The following is a 24,353-nucleotide window of genomic DNA, read 5'->3' as shown; positions in this document are numbered from 1 at the left end:
ACCACGCCGTCAAGTGTAGTTGGCAATGAACTGCCAAGAGCCGGCAAAGGCCAAATGTACGAGGACACTACTCGATTAAGGAAGAAAAAGCAACTTTCATTTATCTCCATCGTAGATGCCTTACTCTGCTTCCGAGAGAAGCAGCGTGCAGGGTCTTTCAGTTCCACCTGCATTTCCATGCGCATTACTGATGGCCGACGAAAGCAATTTCCTTTGCTGCAAATGAGCGCTTCGTTCACGTCCACTAGGTTTCCTATGGTTTTCGCTTTGCAGGCCGACGTTCTGAAGGAGACGAGTGCCGCAGACCTCTCGATTTTCCGTGCCCCAGCCACAGTACGGCGTGAGCAGGTTACTCGATTGATCCGCCGACGTCACCCGAGCTTCTATTGACATGTGCGCGCGTCGTTTGAAAAGCCCCACGGGGAGGTAAAGAGGAGCAAGAAAAGGGGGCCAATAGAAGAGCGACGCGTGAGTCAGAAAAACAACTACACTAACGCCTCCTCGCGTAAATCACGGCCCTCGGCTTCGACTGAAGCACGCCTGAAGTGCGCGGGGGCGAGGGTGTGGGGGAGCACCAACCTTGATTGGCCCATTCAGAGCTATCGCGCTCTCCCCAGCTTCGTCTGGAGCTTTCTGTTCATTCCCACGGCATCCGTCGAGAGTGTGCGTCTATGTGTGTCGCCTCGCAGGGGGGGAAGGCGGGGGAAGTGTGTAGAAAGGAGGATAGACAGCTTTGGCCAGATCGCTTGTCGAGGCCTTGTCTTAATATCTCTGGACGCTTTATTTCAATTGTCTGGCGAGACTGGCTCTCAGCGCCGTGTGTTCTGCGCTCCCTTACCCTCCACCTCTCCTCCCGGAGGACTGGCAAGACAGTCCTGGATCTACACAGCGACGACCGGCCCCCTCAACTCCACACGCAGTTTGCGTTGGCAGGCCGGCGAGTCATGAGCAGACCACGAGTCGTTCGGCACCTGTTGCTGCGGGGGGAGACGCCGTCGTAAATTTCAAGCACGGGTCTTTCTTTCTACGGCCGATCGTCTCGTTGCGTAGCGGACCCAGGGAGACGTCACGCCGCGGTTGTGTGGAAGAAGCATCTCGGGAGTGTTACAAGCAGCCCCCCTGCAAACGGTGGCGTACTTTTATCGTTTACGCAACAACGGCACGCGACGTCTCGTAGTTAGGGAAGGCTTTTTCAATACCGTGATTTGTGTGGGGGGGTTTTAGGTAGCCGAAAAGTACGGCGGCAGGGTACAAAGCGTCCCTCGACGGATTCGCTGCCGTCTTGCCTGGGGTTTACGGGAACTTGAGGAAGACCGCGAATGGTTCTTGGATGAGATCAAGTCTTTGCGAAGTATCTTCCGAGCAGCAGCCGCTCAGGTGACAGCGACATTGGGCTTCCGAAGAAGGCGGTTGCGTTGGCGACATCTATGTTTTCCACTGGTGTTTTCTTTTTGTTGGAGTGTCTGCGAAGACCGTTGGGAGTACTCGGCTGAAAAAAAAAATCCCAAAGTGCTTGCGTCTCGAGAAAAGATTGATCTACTCAAGCCAAGGAGACGGATTGTTCTTCGCAGGTGAGGAACGTTGACGTCCAACCCATTCTCAGGAATGCGCGTTTTTATTCATGTTTATTGTGCTGTCCAGCTGTGGCTCTTAGACACATAGAACGCACTGGGCACATTAGGGCCAGATGCTCTAAAGTTTTGCGCTGATAAAAAGACTGTGCTTAAAATAAACAGAACATGAACACCCTTTGTGTTTTCGGAACTATAGTTTTGTTTGCAGTTGAAAAGAACTTGGTGTCCACACCAGGACAATAAAGACATTTGCAGTTCGACATGTTGCTTCGTTCTGCTTAAGTTCCTGACATTGTTTACGAACTGCTATTTGGGATAAGCGCGCATTGGTCTTGAAATTTTCATGCAAACTTTGTCGCAAACGTTCCCGTCCGCATAAAACGTTATGCGATATGCTTTAAAGCACTTGTTCGGCTTTGAAAGCTTCAGCTTGTAACCATGCATTCAGAAGTATAAAAAAAATAGATATTTAAAGACAGATATGTCAAACGAAGTCTGCTCAGACGCTATAAAACAAATGAGCCTTGTTAGAGTGAAAATAAGGCGTCGTCTAGAAGGATTCAGAGCACACAAAAAGCGTAAAGAGCCTGTTTTGAACAAAAAAAGCACCACCTTAAATTGATGACATAAGGCGTTTCGCTATACTGAATACTAAATAAAGAATGATGAGTCAGCTTGTGTGCTGTTTAAATCCCAAAATTTTAATTATTTTTTTATGTTGTAAGATGTGACATCGACACTTTTAAATTACGCGTGGGATCCTAGCTTAATGCCACAGTAAATTTCGAACATTGCAACCTGTAAGATATAATGTAAATGTTTATTCTAGGCGTTCCAAAAGTACTTTACGCCACCAATGATGTCTATTCACATTTAAGATGTTATACGAGTAAGGAACTGAAATATGTATTGATCGCAAGACTAACGATACTCAAATTTAGAAGTGCCTCAAGGAGGTGATTTTTTTTTCCTACCGCAGCATCGCGTCATTAGTAAGCCATTGTCATTGAGTCTTTATGGCGACTTCCGTTACTCGTTATGAATTGCTATGATGTTGCATAAAAATATGTTTTGCGGACCGTTATATACGTTTTAAATGTTTTTTACAGCATTCGACACTTAACCAGCCATGTTCCTCCGGGTAACTTTACTTCGCAAACGTTTTCGTGACAGGCATAAGCCCTCATATCGTATAACCAGCGAGAAAACGGCGTGTTTTTTAACGAAACACAACTCACATTCTTGTTTACAAGCAAGGTGGCAGAACCAAACAAAGTTGTGTAGTTGCCAATGATAATTGCAGTTCGTACAAAAGCTTCGGCCGCAAGGATCTAGAAGTATTGCTCCTTTAAGAGATAATTTAGGATAAATCTTCACCTACTTCCCATATGCATAATCAGCTTAACCATACCTTTGGCATTTTCCGGCGGAAAGTTACTATCATTTACAATTTGCCTCTCTCGTTTGTGTGTTGAATGTAAAGCGAAAAACGCCGACGTAAGTACTGCCATGGAATGATCCGCCAGTTCTGTTTTTATTACTGACGTCTTGCGTTGGAAAACTGATGAAATACGGCGTGCTCAACGGGTTCCACCAAAACTTAGAAACTACCATCTCCTTCCCTGACACGATGTTCGGTTTCCGGCCGCATCTCTCGACCCAAGGTATGCATCTTCAGCTAAAAAAGGAAGTCATCGATCATTCCAGCACGGCCCTGGCTCTGGCTGTGCTCCCTTTATTTATATATTTATTTGTTTGTCAAAGGTTCACAAAGAATATTACATGAGGGTTGGGCAAACAAAGAGGTATTAACATGAATACAGATGATCTTCGACAACGGTTTTAAAGTAGCTGAGGGTGATGGTAGCCACTTCGGATATAAGGTCATTCCATCCTGGGCAGTTTTGAGGAAAAACGACTGGTAATATGTTTCGGTACGGGTTTTAAAGGGGTAGACAGCACTAGGGTGACTGTTAGGGGAAATCCGATAAGCGCGTGTCATAGGTGTAGCTTTGTGATTAACGGTTTGACAGAATTTTGGATGTAAGGAAAAACGAGCGATTCTGCGACGGCAGGCTAGCGTTGGAAGATTGAGCTGGGATTTTAGCGTAGGAACGCTAGTGTGATCAGAGTAGTCGGAACAAATGAATCTGGCAGCGTGGTTCTGGACAGATTCGAGCGTACGGATGATGTCAGCAAGGTGAGGATCATATGCGGCGCATGCAAACTCTAATTTCGACCGTACAAATGCTAAGTAAGCAAGTAGTTTTATGAAACGGGGGGCTAAAGTAAGGCTGCTGCGCAAGTACCCTTATAACTTGATTAGCTGAATTAGTGACATGGGATGCTACCAGGTTAAATCTTTAATTAAGTGGATTCCGAAATATTTGTAGATGTGTACTGATTTACTCAGGGTATTGTTGATTGTATAAATAGCAGTCTGGCGATTGCGCCGGTGGTAGAAAGGAAGAAAGGAGGTTGTAGCAGAAGTTAATGACATCAGCCAGCCGTTACACCGCTCTTGGAACGCGAACAAGATCTTGAAGACTGATGACGTCAGCCTGGTTAGCTATTTGGACATTATGGGACAAGCGGTAACAAATACCATGGCTGAATTCATATTAGGGGCTCCGTTCGGGGCATGAACTCAGGCGCGTCGACTGAGGAGACCGCCATAGCGGTAGCAATCGCTTTCATACATCACATCGTCACACATGACGAACACCACACCAGTCCGACATGTACAACAATTACAGACTCACAGGTTGCGTGCCGCTCCTTCGCGAGGAGTACTTTATCTTTACGGACTGCCCGCACGCTCTCACTAATCAATCCCAATATACTCCACACCGTCCGCATCGTTTGTACCCCTAGTCGCGCGTCCCTTCCCGGCAACGAGACAGCACTCGCCCGAGCAACAACAACCTTCCGAGCGCTATCGGCGGAAGCGGAGGAGGAAGCAGATACAGAGGGCCCCTGCGCGGCTCTATACACTTACACCCAAATCACAGAATATTACCGTATAAAAAAATTACGAGGAACTTTAGTGGCTAAAGTCGTGAAAGGCGAAAGCCTGAGTGCTGCATTCTGCTGCGCGATTGTTCACTTCACATTCTGTTGGTGCATTAATTAACTGCCAATTAATGACGCTTAATCTTTGCCTTTAGCAGTGGAACATGACAGCGTGTTGTAGCGCTGCCAGGGAGCCCACGGAACGCCACCACCCGTTCGGCGCGATGCCTTGCCTTTTGAACGCAACGCTTTTTGAGGAAAGGAAATGGCGCTGAAATTCTGGGTCATCTCGGTGGACACCCGAACCGCACCGTACAGGAAGGGAGGAAGTGGAGTGAAAGAAGAAAGAGGGGCCGTAATGAAGAAAATGAAAATTGTATTTGAGGGAAGGAAATTAGGCAGTAACTGTCTCACATATCTCGGTGGACGCCAGTCGAAAATTGCAATTGAGGAAAGGAAATTGCGCAGTAGTTGTCTCACATATTTTGGTGGACACCCGTCAAAATTCGAACGCAGTGACTTCACGACCATTTCGACCAATATGAAACGCGGACAAATTTGCTAACACGTCTTGGTCACGACACTATGAGCCATTAAAAGCTGTCGCCTTAAAAGAAGAATAATGCCACCACCACACTCAACACTGAGCAATGCCGAAGGTGTGGCATGGCGTCAACTTCAGACTAACACGTATCCTAACCTATATCACGAACAGTTTTACTTCCCCACCCTCTATCCGGACAAATGCCCGAGCTGCCAAGAACACTGACCTACACTCTGCAATTCCTCTAGGCCTGCACAACACCACCCGGCGGCGTTCCACCCGTAACCCTCCCTACCCCTTACTCTTGGGAAGATGCCCTGTTAAGCACGGAGCCGACCGACCAGCGGCGACTCATCGAGCGGGCCGAGAAGATAGCGGTAGCCAACGGGGCCATGGACTGACAGCCCTCCTTGAGACCACTTTGACCAGCACGAACCAGCAAGACCTGCGACAGCTGCTCTGAAGGGCCTGAAGGATCGAGGTGGCAAATGAAGCCACAGACAAGGTGCTCTACTCAGGAAGACAAGCACACTACACTTCAAAGTTTTCCTCCTCTTCCTCCATTGGGCAGCCTCACCTTTGATACCGGAGGGAGATAATGACATTGTTTACAGGTTTGGAAAACAGATATGGAAAAGACAGCTATGGTATGGAAAGGTATGGTGTAGAAAAGACAGCGGTCAATACAGCGGTTACAGGCATGGAAAAGACAGTGGTCAATAAAAAAAAAAAAACAGATTAATGGATCCATATAAATAAATGAATAAATCAAATACAATAATTGCAAAATACCGCCACCGTCGTCAACACGCTTGACGGGTTGAGGAAAGAAGAGGCAAGGACGGCAGCGAAATCCAGATGGAAGCTTTCCTGTCAACTCTGAAGGCTTTCTTCGGCGCCATTTGCAAATACTACCTTATCAAAAAAGTTGTGGATACAACCAACACGTTTCTGAAATTTATTAACGAGAGTTTTACAAAGGTGCCTTTTTTTTCTTCAATGCCTGTACACTTTTAAGAAAAAGGCATGCATAGCTTTATGCGTTTGAAACGGATAAGTGAGCTACAATTTCCCAGTACCACCAAAACACTGCACTCTTTACGCAGATGAATCGTTTTGGAATAACAAAACGCAGATCGAAAAAAAACAGCTTCATCCTTTCGCAGGCCCGTACTTCATTCATCTACGCCCAATTTCTGCGGCGCAGTCTCGGTTGTGGACTGGAACGGATAGGGTTCTGATGTGTTCATGGGCCTACCCGTAAGCTGTACCCACTCTTTCTGCTCGACAAACAGCTACAGGCTTGGCATTTCCGTTAACGAGCCTTGTGACGTCGCCCGACAATCGTGCAAAGAAAATTTATGCTGCCCTGTTTCCGCCCCGTACGAACAATGACATCTTTTGGTCCTTTCCGCTTGGAACAACGCTGGAAGAAGAACGTGGATATCTGAAGCAATCACCCTTAATGAATTGAGATATGCGGCTTCGCTTAAGCTGGTACTACGCATAGGGATATTGTTGGTTGACTCCGTTTTCTTATTCGCCTTCCTAGAAATACGTTGCTTTGTCTAGTAGCGCTAGAATTAAATCCAGGGCAAGCACGTTATTGCAAGCGGCCCAGTTATGGTCGGTGCCCAAGCCTCAACTGCTGCTACGCCAACAAAACGCTAAAGTGGGGCAAGTCTACAGACAGCCGCTTGATTATGTTACTGGCCAGCTGCGGCACTGATGAAGCTCTCGTTAGGGCTGCATCACCTTTAAATGCAAATCTACTTAAGACCGTTCATCTGTTACAGAAATTAGGCACAAGAAATGTAACGGTGTTGGCCTTTCAGACAATTAGTCACTAAAATATGTGTTTGCGGATGATGTAGACCCAATGTCGCCTTTTGTTGGTGCTAACACAAACCTGTTGTAACTTCTTGGAGAGACAAAGTTGAATACTTGGGGAACACGTTAAGGAGTGCTTTCCATCAACTCTCTGGTGTTGTGGTTCATCTGAGCATCTTGTAGTATAGTACTGACTATACAACTGTACGAGTGTCGTTCGAGCCTTACCTATGAAAGAGAAATGCGATTAAGAAACAGGGAAGCTAAGAAAAGTTTTTAGCGAAGATTCAGCAGAATTCACGCTGAGAATTGGTGAAACAAATGGATCAGCATCGGATCAGTGTACTGTTCTCTAAAACAGGCTGCCTGGTCTGCCTACTTGAGCCAGCAGGGTGTGTTTGTAAGATAAAGAGTAACTGTAGAAGAGCATGTGGGCAGCAGTTAATCTCATCTTTCACGATCAAAGCAATAAAAAGTCCGTTCTTTACAAGATACAAAGATGTATGTTTAAAAGTGAAGATATGCCTAATAAGAAAAGTCGGCAGTGGACATTTAGGAAGCACGAGATTGAAAGGGAAACTCAGCTACTTGTGTTCAAAAAATTGTGTGTGATGCTGATTGCTTTGTCGAAAAGCGCACACAAATAAAGAAGGAGACTTGAAGCCAGCTTATCTGTTAATGAGTAGTACTTCTGTTATGGTTTATTTCTTATTAGCGAGAGCTTCGTGACCATCCGCTTTATGCTTCAGTCGTTGCGTTGAACTTGCTTGAAATACTACGCTGATAGCAGTGAACACGAGTACTTGCCAGCATCGAAGCATTTGGCTGCACTAATCACACAATTTATCCCATCTTTGTAAGCCACAGAAGAAGTGTGTGGTAGCAGGGGTGCAAAGACAAAAGACAAAGACAAAAGACAAAAGTGCAAAGATGTTCTCAGCTGTGACTAGAGAAGACTCAGCATATTTAAACAGTGCTATGAAAGTCCAGTATAAAAGCATGGCGAAGTTCCAACTTCGAAGATGCAGCTTAGCAAAGGTACACAGGCCTTGAGATATCGGCCTACGGTGCGGATGTGGCACGCATCAGGGTCAATCAGGGGAACAAGTTCACTTTTACATCTTCTGGCGGCGTAGGAGTCGTCGTGACTTGCAGGACACTGAAAATACTAAAGAGGAAGGCGAACTGCTTGACCCTCTGGGCATGGCTGTTAGTATGTTAGGCTGCGGCGGGGAGTTACACCAGGCGTGCTGACCTTGTTGACATATTTTATAGCTTTGCCCAGAACCCGGAGTCCCGCGACTCTCGCACAGCTGATGAGACGCTGTGTAGCGTCTGGGTGCCTTGGAAACTGGGTTTTAAGTCTCGTGTGCTCACAAAGCAAGCAGACGGCAGACATTTCGCAGACATGACTCGAAATTCGTCACCACTTTTAAGGATCGCAGGTAACTGACACCTTTTCATCTTTTCGGTCTCTGTTAGAGCCGGGATTAGTTATATATGTTTATGGTCCGCAATACTGTTCTCAATGAAACGGGCTTGTTTGCACTACTTTTTGAAGCTTCAAGACGCGTGGAAAACATAACAAAAATTGGTAAGTGCGGGAATAAAATTTGGACACTGTCACAAAATGTATAATCCTTGATTGGCATATTATTTGTTGTTCTTTATCGACATCCCTATCGGGCAAACGCTTCTGTTGAAAGTATAGTTTAGTTTCAGCCTTTGTTATGAGTTTATTCTTCTCTATTGTCTTCAAAGTCCCTGATTTTACTGACAGCATATGTATATATAACCACACAAGGCCCGAAATGGTGCTCCTCCTGTTCTCTGGACTTATTTGTAAGGCAGAGATAGGTCCACTCCTAAAACCCGTGCCAGCGAATGTTACCTACTGACAATGAGCCTGGTAATTTATTTTTCTTTCTATAGAAGTTCCCGCATAGCCACAAGTGCACTGATGCAGGGGAACATAGTAGAAAAGCGTATGCTTCGTATGAAATTGAAATATGAAGAATAGGAAGCGATTGCAAAAAACACGTATTTGCTGCGAATAGAGCATGTTGTGGGATTAAAAAAGTGGGCACAAGACAGTAAAGACAGCACTTAGGTGCCCGGATTGATGCAAGCAGATTGGCTGATTTACAGCGAGGGAGGAGGAGGTTTTGTTACGTAAATGGTGGCTTCAACTTTTACATAGACTGAGAAAATATAAGGTGTAGCATGCTACATAAGGAAGCCTACACATTTAAGGGACTGCGTCGAAAGCGAAGGAATGCGAGGAGGAAAGGGGAGAGAGAAATAAGGACAAGACGTGCGCCACGCCGCGCTCACTGGTTTTCGCCCGTTTGCTTCACCGCGCCTGTTACGCCGGACGCACGCCTAATGTACAGGTGCCGTTAGAAGTAAATGGAAGGCAATATTAAAGAACAAAATTAATCATTGCCCCCCCCCCCCCCCCCCCAATTCGCGCATCCTTGAGTACGAATGTGCAGCCCAATTTTGATTGTGCTAATTGCAATGTGAACCAGCAAACATGGACCATTATGCTTTAGATTTAAAGAAATTAAAATTTTTCGACAAAGTCGCCTTCCATTTACTTTTGACGGCGAGTGTACATACATGAGCTGCGGTGCGCGACAGCGCGCAACGCACATCGGCAGGCGGACACACTGCCGTACATGACACTAGACACTTCTACACCACTAATCCACACCTGTAATCTTTAGTGCTGAAATCTACAGCACTTCAGGCATTTTGTTTATTTGATACCTCAAGGGTCTCAAGTTGAGACAAGATGGATCAGTACGGACTTGCCCAGTCATCGGCCTTGTTGTGTAAAAGATTTTCAGCTTAAAGAGAACAGGCTGCTCTGCAGCGTTTGTCAGACGGGTTGTCCTACTGCATTACCTAACTCCAAAGCAATGCGTTCTCTACTAATTATCTCCTGAGGGACGCATGAGAACATGGAGTGTCTTTGGCAGAGTCGAAAATATTTCCAACTTTTCATGATTATCGTTGACGCTGCTACTGACCACTCTTGTGCAGGTGTCCAGGCTGGCGAGGAAAACTCGCACTACATCATGACTCATGTCGTCTTTGGAGTCAGCCTGCTGTTTCTGACTTTCCATTCGGTGAGTTGGAAAAAGTTGATAGGCTTAACCACTTCATGTGATGTTAGATCGTACGTGATAATTGTGGTTTTTCTCAATATACTGCGGCTTCAACGCAAGACTGAGATTGTTTGACTAAATGATCCCCTTCCAATGATCACTTTTCTCTCTGTCTTGTTTATTTGAAAAAAGGCTGTGCAGACAACGAGGGTGTACTACACAAATATGAAGATATAAGAGCAATAACAAAGTTGCCAGGGAAGTCCGGTAACAGTTAACGCATTGAATATTGATGAAAATTTTTGAGCACAGAGAGCGCAAGAAGCCAGTTTGATGACTAGTTTTGAGGGCTTTGGCTGAATGGACTGAGTAGCTTCTGTGAAATTTCAGGTACACGGTGCGAGACTAAGTTCAAATGTACATGTGATGGCATGTAGCAGAAATTAAAATGACACAATGAAATAAGAAGACGGAAAGGCAGGGACGATGCCTTTGTCAACAAACTTCGTCGTTGTGTTTTAACAACTGAACTGCACGAAAATTCCTATAAAATACATATGATACATTCGTTTAACATGATACTACTGCGAAAGCCACCATCAATTGGAATGACATCACAGATGGTTCCTACAGTGTGTCACTGAAGGGATCAGTTCAAGGTTTATAGACAACAATATGCACAGCAACAGAAGTGTATTGAAGTCGTTGTTTTATTTCAACTCGGATGGCATTGTGGGCATGCACTACTATTTTTTCTTTACTGTTTCCTTCTTTCGTGAACTATACGCACCCTTTCTGTGCCGCGCTTTCCCTCTTTGCTTTTTATCTTTTTGCTTGTACTTAAAACTAGCCTGGAAGTAGAGGCTTGATAAGGTTGTCTTTGTTGCAACAATTGGCCTCGGTGCTATGAGTGCGCTTACATACTGCCAGGAGCAAAATGAACTAAGAAGCCGATTTTTTCAGCTGTCCGCAGAGGACTTATACCTCAATGGCCCAGGTAAGTATTCCTTTACAGATCTGGTTGCATTTAATTATGATCATTATGAAGTATTGCAGAAGGACCATGCACGATAGCTTACAGGAGAAACCATGGCAATGCCAAAGAATAGCGTAGCTATGAAAGAAAGGGTACTTTAGAGGAATCATAAACAATGAAACAAAGAAAAAGAGTTAACAGCTTGTTCCTAACTTTATAATCCGTGATTATCTGCAGCCCATGCATTGCTCCAAGAAAGCGCAGGGCAAGCTATACCATATTCCATGTTTTCTTTTTTTGACGAAGAAAGTTGCTTTAAATTTTATTGTACGACAAGCTAAAACAATAGAAAATGGGATACTATGGACCCAACATGCGTCAAGGAAATTTTATTTGGGAATAATTACGGGCAGTGCAATTGAAACCTTCTACCATTTCATGAATGCAGTGATGGCAGTTAGTGCGAAGTTTGAGAAAAAATTGCAACACATTGTCTTTCTTTCACTGCCTATATACTATTTCTGCACTGCACACCTTAGTTTAAGACGGTTTCAATTTAGTTTAGTTTGTTTAGTTTAGTATGCATTAAGTCAGCTAACGCACATATTACTGCTGCATCTCTCAAAAACATGCAGGATTCGTTCAGAAGTTAGTGGTGAGTTTGGAGTTGTATACGTTAGACAATTTTAAAAGGCTTCATAATTGTACTAGTTACTTGCTTCACTGTTTGGTGGTGTTTGATGCTGTTGTAGAATGCGAAAAGGGAGAAAGAAAATGAAAAATAGCGGCATTTCGACATACGGATTTCTATTTGTCCATCTAAAACAAAGCCTGATATGACCGTAGCGACAGGCGTTGATACACTCAGCTATATATGCCTCGCGCGCATTTTCGAGCTCATAAGAAATGGCCTGGAAGTTTTGCCTTCCCAATCGTCAAGTGATCAGGAGACTACACGATACTGCCCATGGCTAAGAATTACAGGAGGCGCACGAAAGCAGTGAGCCAGCAGTGAGTCATCATGTGGTATAGGATCATGTGGTATACTTGGCAAGCTGCTCTTAGTAACGTTTAATGCAATCTATAGACTACGACAAATACTGCGACGTAGACCGCTTGTCAGCTGATGGCATCAGGTGACTACTGGAGCCCAGAAGTTTTGCTGGAGGCTTAAGCTATAGCGCCTAAGCGGTGGCTCGTTCAGGAAAGCGTGCTTTTGTGAATATCACAGCTGTAAAAGGATCTTATGACTTCTTTGAAATGCAACTTAGCGACAGCCAGTAAAGGTTGCAAAAGAAGCTTGCTTTCACCAGAGCATTTCGCAGCCCTTAATGGCCGCCTGATCTTTTAGGGCATTGGCATGTACCGGTATCGTGTTCAAACAGTGGCGCCATTGAGGAGGTTACGGTGGGGATAAGCAGACAAGTGGCGCCGCCAAGCGGCTGTTTGATATACTGATATTCTAGCGCAATACTAGAACGCTGTTTGAAACTCTTCACTTGCAACTGCTTGAAAAGGCTGGTGTAAAAGGGCAGCTTGTCATATGGAGGGAATACAAGCACACTTTGCAGGACCGGAACTTGGTAAATGTTTAGCAAGACAGGGAAAATAATAATGGTGCGCAGTTTTATATCCAACGTTAGTTTTGTAAACTATAGACCTGGACTATCAAATTCCTAAATACTTTGGATACCGTGAGCATCTTATTGACACGCTTTTGGGACTTTTGAAACCCCCGGTCTTTTTCCTGGTTTTCGTTTTTGTTTAGAATCTAAAATTGAACTTGATTAGCGACCTAATCTGTTGAAATATTTTACATTTTTATGATATACCGCTGCGCATTACATGAGTGGTCAGGGCGTAACTACAATATTCAGAAGTTTATACCCTCCCCTCTGTCCTTCCCGATGAAACGCCGAAACGAACAGCTTTGGAAGAAAGTGGGCTACAGGAAGGCATTTTGTGCGTGTCGTGGAAGCGAGAGTTTGTGAGGAGGCTAAATAACCTGAGCTAATTGGAAGACTAAATTCTTGATGAACTGAAAGCCGTGAGACTTCGGCAAGTCATTTCGTAGGCTTGAGCATGCTTCTACAGACTAAAGTTTTTAATTAACACTTCTTATTCTTTTTATTTTCGAACAGAATGCGGGATATCGGACCCCTCAAGGAGAATTGTCAATGGAAAGGCGGCACAAGAGGATCAGTTTCCATGGATGGTAAGATGGTAGAGTCCCTTTTGCTTTCGTGTGGGTCACCTTTCACAGATATTTGTTTCATGCTTCCTTACAATGGAACTCACCTAGATATGAAATTTGATAATTAGTATTCGTACTCAACACTGCGAACAGGTTCAGAGCCCACACATAAAAGGTTGTAATTATAGGCACATTTGTACATTTTAGGGCTGCATATGGACGGATTAGCGTAGTGTACATTGAGAGTGCTTTGAAAATAAAAGAATGCAAAAAATTATAACAAAATTATGGACTGGTATGAAGCTTTGTATGGCAAAAGAAAAATAACTGCGCCGCAGGGTACTTTTCCCATTCGAAATTTGGCTATTGAGTTTGGGTGTTTGCACGCACGCCGTCATCAACTTTTAAATCGGCCTCTGCATAATATGAGAGACGGAGGCTTTCGAGAAGTAGTTCGGTGCACGAACATGTCGAGTATCATCACCTTGACTCGTGTGTTCCTATTTAATTGATTCTACAACAGCCATGCCTCGAGTTCAGTGCCTTTCATCCTGGGCTCGTTTCACCAACAGGTTTTCCTCAGGGTGCACTTTCCAGGGCAGGCAACGAGGTGCGGCGGAAGCATCATAACAAAACGACACGTGCTTACGGCCGGACACTGCACGCTACTGTGAGCTTGGTTTCCTTAGAATTTTTTTTTGAAACTAAAGCTCATGTACAAGTTTTGTGTAAAAAAACACATAAGAATTCTACATATCGTTGATCATGTTGCTGCACAGGGGCGTGTAAGGGCCGGATTTTTTATTTTCACCGGATGCAGATCTTCAACGAAAGCTGCGTTTCTGTGTTCAGTTTTTGCGACTACAGTGGAATCTTAAGGCAGAGTGGACCCAGTGGAACCATTTAGAAATACTTGAAGTCTTAACAATGCAATTACCGGCGGGATTCGCCAGCAATAAAACACGATTGTGTGGTGCTGCACTAGCTGACAGCATGTCACAGCATGTTACGAGTTACACCCATATTAGTGTGCGTGGACCTGATCTCAGCTTTTGCGCAGCAGATGAGCGTCTAGCTTAAACCTGGGTCGTTGTTTTCACTTTTTTTCAAGTTGTCGGTGCCAAATGGGCATAGTGGCCCTTGTACAAGTGTATACGGTGTCAGTTTGCTTACTGGAACATCTACCAATGTGCACCTCGAGGCCATTTCATTTTCACATTGTGATAGTTACTTTAAAGATGATCAACTGAGGAAAAGCTAGGCTGCCGAATTGTAATAAAGGATCTGTAACTGTAATGAAGAAAAAACTTTAACGACGCTTAAGCTACCAAAAGAGTACAATGCGTAAACATTGAGATCCCTCTCGCGCAAATACTCCTTTTTCTCTCATAGTTTCATAGAGAGCGGAGAGTCCTCATACCACAACTGGCGCAGTGGTGCAGCGGTTAAGTGATGCGCCGCCCTCACTTCGTAGGTGGGGGTGGGGTGGGGCTGGTACGACCCAGGGTGCTTGTCCCGAGCTCCCGTAAGTTCTTCGGGAGGGTGTCTATCTCTCGACCAATGAGCGACATGTAGTGCCACGGTGGACAGGTAGCAGTTGTATTGATTTCATGTGATTTAATTCCATTACAACCGACCCCGGTGAGCAGGTTTCCCACAACTCAGTACACAAGTGGGCCACCTGCTTTTGTAGCGAAAGTTACGCTACTGTAGCTGGGACGTATTTCGCCGTGAGCCTCCGAAAGACCTCAAAACGACCTTGAGATAAGTCATGGCTAGTGTTGCTGTGTACATATACCTAACCATGTGTGGTCCACTGACCTTGAACGTTGACCTGAACTTTGACCTTGACCTTCCACCTCGCCATTTGGCCTTTAATTTCGACCTTTAACTCTGGCATGGAATTTTGGCCTCGCAAGTTGTTAACAGAAGCAGTAAGAAAGCCACGTGGTAATCACGTTGTATCACGTCATTCAATTCTCAGTTGTGACGTCAGGTATGGGGCCCATATAACCAGAGCTGTGCGCTTGACTTAGACGCTGCGGAGGAAGGAGAGCGCGCTGAAGAGCGCCCGTATAGAGAACTACATCTTCGAACATTGCGGCAAGCCGCTTCTGACGATATCAGCAGATATCGCTTGTTTATGTAGCTTTCGCTACTTGAAACTTCAACAGCAGAGTTGAACTGCTGGCTAACGTTTTCGTGACATGAGCGGACGAAGCAATGTTTTCTTTGTGAACGGAACCTCTAGCGTTATCGCATTAATAGATAAAGGTCACAGGTTGTACTGCTAGACTTGCATTTTCAAACGGGTGAGGTGCAAGAAAATTCCTTACGCAAAAATGTTCTCTGCAGTAATTTAACCATGCCAGAACGGGGTGAAGAAAATAAACAAAAGATCCTGTTCTAAGCGTGCTCATGTTCTGCTTTCTTTTGTTCCTCTGCAGAAACGACGAAGAAGCTGTGACAATAGACGCCATCTACGGCAGTAATGACATTAACAAAGGAACAAAGCTGAGAGTGATGAAAATGCTACGGCATCCCCAGTTTGATCCGGCCAAGTTCCACTACGACATCGCCCTCTTACTGGTATTTGCCCTTATGTACACCCTGATAAGGATTCACAGCTATTGCGATGTTATTCACACTGCGGCCATCGTAAAATCAGCGCCGTGATTTCGCCGTTAAGCATCCTTTGTCTAATGACCCTAGAATGTGAGGTGGAGCACTAGATTAGTGATTTCGATGCAAAAAATATTAATCGTCCTAAATAGCATATATTGTAATCGAGAAAGGAAATCAGTTTGCTTTCGAACAAATAATGACCAATTGGTAATTATTTCACGCACGCACAAAATTTCATATAGACTCAAAATAACTAGCAGCTGTAATATACCCAGACCAGAAATTATTGAACCAATACCCTACAGATTGTGGATTCGTTTTGTGCTTCGAAAATGGACATGACGAATGAAATTGAGAAAAAACAGGTATTAAACTGATGGCATATCAGTCAGCAAGAAAATGATGGAAGACGTGCTGTGTATCCCTGTTTGTAAAATATTTCTTCGTGTACTCGCTAGGTGGCATAAAAAACATCTCATTTGCAACTGGAAGGATGCTAAATTCACCTTAAACGAAGAACTTAGTGTTAGCTGGAGCACACATTGAGCAAAGCTGCGTGTTCGCATTGTATACAGCCTTGTATAAAACGCCGCAAAAGGTTGAGACGATCCACATTTAGACAAGCTTAACTTGACTGGGTGTGCTTAATCTCAACGGTTAGCACTGCATCTGGTATATGGGTAGCGTAGGTTGAAGAATTCAGATATTTCAGTCATTCATGCCTCGGGTCCTTACAGCAACAAGCACTAGCGCTAAACGATAACGCCGTTGATATATTTGATGGACTATCTTTGGTGGACGAACTTGTCTTTTTCTGCCATACTTTGGTGCTTGACGAAAGCAAAATATTTAGATTTCGCGCTGTACATAATGTTGAATGTTTAGATTTAGGCTTAATTCGAATTTTTATGGCGTCCACAAGGTGCTTTGAACATGACTATTGTGCCCATCAGACTTGAGCGTCAAAATTATTCGTGATACCTGACATAATTTAATTCAAAATTTTTTGGTCGCCAGCCAGACTAAAAGTAGAGATTCTGTCGGTTTTCAGGAGTCAATTCTGTTCTTGCTAGAGCTCTCGAAGACTCAAGGTTCGTTCTCTGAGATCATCTTAGACAGAACACATGGCAGCTTGCGGCATCTTTTTCTGAGTGCTCTGACTGGGAACATCCACTCGTTGTGCGTATTTTAAGCATCACCTCATTGTGCCTGACAAAGTGTACGGGCGAATGATTGAACCGACGAATGAAAACTGTGAAAGTAAAGCTCACTTCGCTTTCCCTACTCAGTCGCCCGCCATGCTGCATGTATGAAAGCATTTTCTCGGTCCTCCTTTATACACTTTCCTCATTCACTGCTCAGCCTTTACCGTAAACGTAGGTTCGCTTCATGACTCCCTTTTGACTTGATAGGAGGTACATCTGTCATACTGACGCTACACAAACATTTCCATAGCTGCGGAAGTCTTATCTTTGCAGAAAATGTGGTGGAGGGATAAACGGACGAGTAACAACGATGCTACATGGGAATGTTGTATAGACATTTGTGTCGAATGGCAATCGAGGCTTGGAATGATATTCGGACTCGACGTACTTCTGCGATGGTAGGCGACACCTTTCTATGCATTTGGAAGCTTCAGCGTTCATCCGCTGTATTGCAGCCGTCGCGTTTTGCTCCGAGCCATAGACTCGTTGTCAGTATATATACAATCTCCTGATGACGACCTCTGCATGTGGTCACCGTGGTCAGCCTAGAGCTTTTATAAGGGGAGAAAATATCGAGATTGATGTACATTTATCGCCGCTATCGGCTGTTGCTTCCATCAAACTAATGCGCCCAAACAAAGAAACAGTTTTTTCCTTACTCGTTAACGTTGAAAATGGGCATAATCTCTGAAAAATGCTTGCAATAAAAGTGCTAACAATTTACAACATTTCAAAATCGGGGCTATATTCACCGCGTAGAAAGACAAGGAGTCGTAGGCTGCGGAAAAAGAAATTTCATGGAGGGCACACGCCTCTTTTCTGATCGTTTTAATGAGTGTGGCGTCGACCGCTAGCCTCAGTTTGATATGAAGCGAGGTACATTGCGCAGGTCGACAAACCGTTCGAGTATGGAAGCAGTGCAAGACCGATATGTCTGCCATCGCAACCGGTGAACATCTTCAACTCAGACGTCATGGTCGCCGGCTGGGGATTTCTCGAACAAGGTAGCGGTCCGCTTTTGCCGCAAGCGTTTGGCGAACGTGTCTGGTTTTGAAGAGAGCGTACAGAAGCATTAGAGTGCAACATCAAAATAAATCTTGGATACCACGATGCAGTGGGGGTGACAATTTCACTTTATTACAGAGGGTAAACGCTCTTATAGAACACGTACTAGGCGTGTATCGGGCTGAACACGTGATATCCGTAGATAACATTTGGCTAAATGCGGTCGGGATGGGAACATGTGCAGTTAAACTCGTAGTATTTCACCGTCAGTTTTTGTCTTTCTGGTCACAGTGGCTTTGGGAGCTGCGGAACAAACATTTAGTTTGTTCTAGACATTTGTTGTGCCCTCTATTAACGTGCATGAAAGGACACTTGAAGAATCATCTATTTTCTCAAACAAGAAGTCTTAATTTGTGACTTCGCTCCTTTAACAGTTGAGTTGCGTCCAGAAGGGTAGATGCCCATGAATGAATGGCATCTCAGCATTTTCGCTGGTGGTTGGACAAGCAGAGTGTGACGACAATGGCTCGGGATGAAGATAGGTTGGTTGGAGCTTCTAGTGCACGGTGGAATACACAGCTATAAAAGCATGGAGAACCCGTAAGAATGACATGGACGTAATCACAGCGCACGTCCGAGCCGTTCTTTTGAGACTTCCAACCCTACAGCAATGTGTATTAAGTGGAAGTCAGCACGAACTAGCTCAATAGCTTGGTAATGTACTTGTTGTAATTTATTTTGCTGCAATGTGACACGCTCAAATCTCAAACACGCAACAGACGTGTAAAACTGAAAAAACGAAGCTGCAATTTCCTACACATGAAAACGTATTCCCGCTCTAATCGCGAAAATATCCGCTATTGCGCTGGGAACTTACTGTACAGTCATTTTCCTAAATTTCAGAAAATACTACCAAGACAACCTAGGAAGCATGCAAATTAACCTAAAATACAGTTTAAATTAAAATTACGCTGCCTGCCGCTGTCAGAGCTGCTTTTAGAAACACGCTGCGCAGCAAACAGCCTGCTAAGACGTCTTGGTTCTTTCAGGCAACCTTGCCTTTATTTTTTGCTTTGGTAAATTAGCGCAATGATAACAACGGTTGTCTTTTCCTTTGCCTCGCAGACGGCAAAGCAGTGGACTACCTCCGGTACACGGTCGTCAAAGTTGTGCCGAATGCTCGGTGCGCGGACAAGTTCCAGCACACGGGTTACAAGACAGAACTCATGTATTGCGCGTATCGGCTCAACACCGACGCTTGCCAGGTGTGTATCCTTTAATCACGTCTCGTACTGCTGTCGTTAATCTTGATTAGTTTTTAATCCATGAGTTGTGCGAGTAGCAAAGTGCGTTTAAGCAAAGTTAAAGAAGTACGAACAGTAAATTTGGCTACGTGTTCCCCTTTTGTTGTGAAACCCAAGCACCCCCCAGAGTACCAAAACACCCGATTGGAAGGTAAACGAGATAGAATGCATAGTAAATCTTCATTTGGAATCACTCCACCACAGAGCTCACGGACCTTTCTTGGGAGGGCTCTCTGGGCATCAGCATATTGCTCGCTGGAATTGTGCACGTGTGCACAGTCGGGGGCAAAAGCCTGTGACCACATGTTCTTCAAACGAAGCCGATATCTCTGTTATTAGGCGGCGGCTGCAGACCACACTTGCGGAGATGAAAGAACGAAGTTTTGACTTTCATTTCCTCAAGTGTGGTCTCCCGTCGCCGGATAATAGCAGAGCTATTGGCTTCGCTTTAGGAACACGTAGTGCGCAGACTTTTGTAGCCGACTGTACATGACACTAGAAAAATGGAAGCGACAGCAAAACAGGTTTACAGCAGTCTAGAGCCGAAGCAATTCGACATCTCGTTCGCCAGGTGGAAACGCCTTTATTGCGTGCGCGGCGAGCGTTTTGAAGTTATAAAGAAGATTGGCGAGATTTGAGCCTATAAAATGATAGACATTATTCTACTGACGAAATGATGTATCCTTGCGACGACGTATTTGAACGGTCAACACGCGCCGTAAAATTTTGGCTTGCATTTTCGAGAGGCAGGATGGGAGGGAGAACTGCAATCAAGAAGAGCTTTTCATTAAAAAGATAATTAAGCTCAATGAAGTTCTCGTGTGCTTTAACAGCATGCAGCAAGATAGTATTGAAGTGAGAGCATTCTGGCATTCTAGTATTGAAATGAGAGCCTCAAGTTGACGCCTTTTTTTAAGGAAGAATGCACTGTATTGGTTTGATAAGTGAACATCTTAGGTTAACTAAATGAATACCCTGAACGTAATCTTTCTTCAACATAATTGCCGCTGGCCGAAATTTATATTGAAATAATTTAATGACTCCATGTGGACATTTCAAGGAAGCCGACCATAACTCACGCCAGAAAACGCATAGGGGAATGTTTGTTTTTATAATTAGTGGCGTTCCCTAAAGATAACTTAGTAGAGTGATCATGTTTAGCTGAACAATTATTCACAAGGAAGGAGAAAGAAAAAGCGACCACATGTTGACAGTGCAGACCGTCGAGATGTCATAAGTTACATAAAAGGGTACTCGCAGAGTTCCCGCCTTCTCTGTTCTCGTTCCATGTGGAATTTTCAGTATTACAGGACTTTCGACGTGCGCAGCTATCGAAGAGGGTGGCGCTAGAGAACACGCTTAAAGTCAGGCTGCAAGCAACACGAATACACTCAAAAGTAGAAGGTTGGTCAGTCGCTACCATAGTTACGTTGGAAAGCGATATGGAGAGGTTCTGGGTTAGGATCCCACTGGCAGCATATAGGTATTTTTTCCACTAGTTTCTAATTAATTACCTTCAAGATAAAAACCGGTTAGACTCACCTTTTCGCTGATTCGACTCGCGGTCTTTACAGCCATTTTTTTCCAATGTAAGGTAAGGGGTAAATATCTCTGCAAAGTTTTATTGTTATATTCAGGAGTTCACAACGCGTGTGAATTTACACTGCTAATACTAATACTAAGTTGTAATACTAATTTCCCATTAATCAACGCCACAAAATATGAAAGGTAAACATTCCTTATTGCCTTCCTTGCTTTGATTGACTGTTGGCTTTCTTGAAATGTATGCCATAACTAGGCCACCATTCCCTACCTCTGTCTGGTACATGTCAATGTTCGTCTGTTTACAGAACATCATGGGTTTTAGTCAGTTGAAGGTGGACATGAATAGTGCAAACTGTACTGCGCCGTGAATGTTTTCAAAATGCTGCGCATTGTTTACGAGTCTTAAAGAGACCGCTTGGGGAACGTCCTATACAGCAAGGATAGAATATTCGATTCATTTGTTCGCATCACATTTCTTGTGTGGCACGCTGGAGGCGTGCAGATTTTTCTGCTTCACTTTTAGGTCACAAAAAGATTTAAACTTGCGTACGAAATGCTTGTTTTCTCGGCAGTAGCTTTCGGAGGCTTGTTCGTCATAGCGCTTTAGGCAGGGCAGATCAGCTAGCATGGGCCTTGAGCTGGTGTTCGTAGCTTTGTAACTACCGTACAGTGGCTGAATGCAAAATCAAGTGCGAAAATTGAATTTGAATGAAGGAGGATGACCACTCGACATATATCGATGTATCCAGCCGACGAAAATGTTTTTTTCGTGACCCTTTGACCAAAGGGACGCCTCGCTTGAACAAGTTCTAGGGCCACATTAAGGTGCAGACGTGAAATCTTCACTCGTTCGGGTGCTATATCCATGCAGTCGTCATTTCGCACTTTTTAGCTAGAAGTGAAACTTCGGAACCGCCTTCTCCATGTCCCGTGCTTGAGCACCCTGCTGAAACATTACATAGAAGCCAACGGAACTATGGGTGTACAGAGTGATGCGCAAAAAATATTAGTGTGCGCACGGTCTTAAAAAAATCGCTGTGGCTTAGCTTGGTTAAGCCCGGTAATTGCGAAAGCAATATCCGTACCTACGCCATGGTTCAGCTGGTAGGTTAGCTGGTGGTGGTGCTTGTGGTTAGACTTGTGGCGATGCATCTGTCATACAATCCAATCCAATCCAATGCAACTGAATCCAATCCAATGTAATCTAAGGTAATCTAATCTAATCTAATCTAATCTAATCTATTCTAATCCAATCCAGTACAATCCAGTCCAGTCAGGCCGCCGTTCATGTGCACCGCCGTCGCACACGGACGGCGCGAGATCGCGAAGCAATGTTAAGCCGCTGGTGGTTGGCACAGATACTGCTTTCTAGCGACGTGAGTCGAGCCTAATCTCTTCAGCGTAACGCCACAATCGCGCTCCTAGCGGAGAGCGCAGGAGTTAGGCGCCGGTGGTGGCACCGCCGCGGCTTGCGACGGCGCGAGTCGGTCGCCCTTCTCTTCGGCGTGATGTCACACATGACGTCACGCAGAGGTCAACTAAAGGTCAATGGTGGCACCGCCGCGCCGCGCCACGGCAAAGGCTGAAAGTGCAAGTAGTAAAGCTTTCGCTTTAAAAATTTTCCGGACAGCTTTTGTATCCTTCCCTTATAGTTCCCATATTACTTTCATATGAGGCGAGAGACGTCGGCTAAAGTCTGTGTGAGTTAGGAGCTTACCGCACGCGTTGTCCGTAGAGTACATACTCAGTATGTTCTGCAGTTTCCATGTGATAAACACTGATAACGTAACTATGCAGATCTTTACACGGAAACGCTTCAATGGGGAGAATCAGTTTTGAGCGTAGTTTTTCTTCACCCCATCTTAGCAGGAATTGTCCTGGCTAACTTCCCTTCTTTTACCCACGTTCTTGTTTTCTTCGCTTTTTGTTCAAGTCCAGAGCGTTGTTAAAATGAACCACTTTCGGCTCTTCTCTCTTCTTGTCATGACAGGGCGATTCGGGAGGGCCTCTGATGACACGTGTCGACGATGGCCGCTACGTCCAAGTCGGAATCGTCTCGTACGGCATCGGATGCGCATTGGACGACATGCCCGGCGTGTATGCTCGCCTAGAAACCTTCGTGCCCTGGATGATGAGCAACATCGACAAGTACGCAAGCTACAAGGATCTCAAAATGAGCGAGCCCACATAACTCTCAAGCTAATTCTCCGACTACGAACAACTGTTCCGTTCTGGATGCTACGAACTGGTCAGGCTTTTTTCGTTTGTGGACATTTTCTCACCTGCAACGCCTGGCAGCTGGACGCCTGGCAGCTGGAATTTTCTCATTTTGTATTATTTCGAAAGCTCTTTTACAAGAGCAGTTTTGTTGACTACTCGTCATATGAACTCCTAGTCAACAGAGTAGGCAGTTCGTTAGGTGTTCACTTACGCTATTGCCCGTTGAACACGCCAGCTAGGTGACAGCACGTGAAAAGGTTCGTTCCTAGGAGTTGTAAGCCTATCTTGTCGCATAATATGGGGCACATTCCAACGACGTTCAGTCTACCAACTTGGACACGAATTGAGTTCAGCCAGCCGACATTGAGGAACTACAGGGTATTTTTGAGCTCAGCGATTCTTACAGTGTAACTCTATGCAGGTGCTTGCTTCCTGATTTTAGCGTTTTACAGCACATATTAACACATTAAAAGCGAAAAAAACTTAAGCCTCCGCGACACTGACACCATGAATAACGTATAAAAACTTCTTTGTCGAGTTCACTTGAAATCTGGTTTTAAAGGTAGTGTGCGGCGACCACCTCGAACTTCTCTCAAACTTCTATCATGCAAGGTCGCTACGAAAAAAACCGTCGCGAAATATGCATTGCTGTGTCTATAGTTTAGCCCAAATGATCCATAAGCATGCTCTGGTTAGAGGAATATATTGCAATTATGATAGTCAAGGCTAAGCTCTTTTGCGTTCATATGATTTTTACTGCTGGCTGCTGTTGTTTATCCTGCCGCTAACCAAACCGAAAGGTGTTTTCTAAAACGGATATTTAATGCTGGACGCAGCAGAAGCTAGGAATATATCTTTCAGGGGAAAAGGCTCGTAGAACGGGGGGGGGGGGGGGGGGGCAATAGTGGCTACAGGCATAATCTTACGCGGAAGGGGCAAATAGATCATGAGCGCTCTACAATTTGTATTTTATCAAATGTTATTTTTACTACGCCTCTATGCACTAATGTTAACGAGTCAGAATTTGCGAGCAAAATAAAGTACCTAGATGAACTCATTTTGTCAAATTTTTGGTTTAAATTCAGGCAGCTTAAATTCTCGAGACAAAAGGTTTCCGGGAACGAACCAGTAATTTTCTGTAGCCGCGCTAGAGTTGTGGAAATAGATACAAAGAAACTGCAAGCAAGCGCCGCACCTGGACACTGA

The 24,353-nt window shown here is 44.7% G+C and overlaps 1 protein-coding gene and 1 pseudogene across 2 annotated transcripts; both read left to right on the top strand.

Moving 5' to 3' along the window:
* Window positions 1–1,235: 1,235 nt before the first annotated feature.
* On the top strand, window positions 1,236–23,996 carry LOC149330566 (clotting factor G beta subunit-like). Of its 2 annotated transcripts, XM_089559885.1 has the most exons (9): window positions 1,445–1,571; window positions 10,009–10,094; window positions 11,037–11,070; window positions 13,191–13,264; window positions 13,816–13,913; window positions 15,691–15,832; window positions 17,963–18,077; window positions 19,204–19,343; window positions 22,918–23,996. In XM_089559885.1, exons 2-9 carry the CDS (start codon window positions 10,044–10,046, stop codon window positions 23,116–23,118), a joined length of 855 nt encoding a protein of 284 aa, XP_089416011.1. In that variant the 5' UTR covers window positions 1,445–1,571; window positions 10,009–10,043; the 3' UTR covers window positions 23,119–23,996. The 2 variants fall into 2 exon arrangements, with proteins under 2 accessions (XP_089416010.1, XP_089416011.1); XM_089559884.1 differs by lacking the exon at window positions 11,037–11,070 and having other exon boundaries at window positions 1,236–1,571.
* LOC149330567 (uncharacterized) lies at window positions 4,216–5,531 on the top strand (annotated as a pseudogene).
* Window positions 23,997–24,353: the final 357 nt, after the last annotated feature.

This window comes from Amblyomma mixtum, chromosome 9 (assembly GCF_055824585.1).
Source record: "Amblyomma mixtum isolate Tamu chromosome 9, ASM5582458v1, whole genome shotgun sequence".
NCBI lineage: Eukaryota > Metazoa > Arthropoda > Arachnida > Ixodida > Ixodidae > Amblyomma > Amblyomma mixtum.
This window is presented reverse-complemented; position numbering and strand designations above follow the sequence as displayed.

What these genes read in the sequence shown, in the direction of transcription:
- LOC149330566 (XM_089559885.1), top strand. Translation starts at nt 10,044, where the DNA reads ATGACTCATGTCGTCTTTGGAGTCAGCCTGCTGTTTCTGACTTTCCAT. An exon ending in ACGACATCGCCCTCTTACTG is followed by an intron (nt 15,833 to 17,962) that starts GTATTTGCCCTT and finishes TACATTGCGCAG; the next exon opens with GTCGACAAACCGTTCGAGTA. An exon ending in CTGGGGATTTCTCGAACAAG is followed by an intron (nt 18,078 to 19,203) that starts GTAGCGGTCCGC and finishes TTTGCCTCGCAG; the next exon opens with ACGGCAAAGCAGTGGACTAC.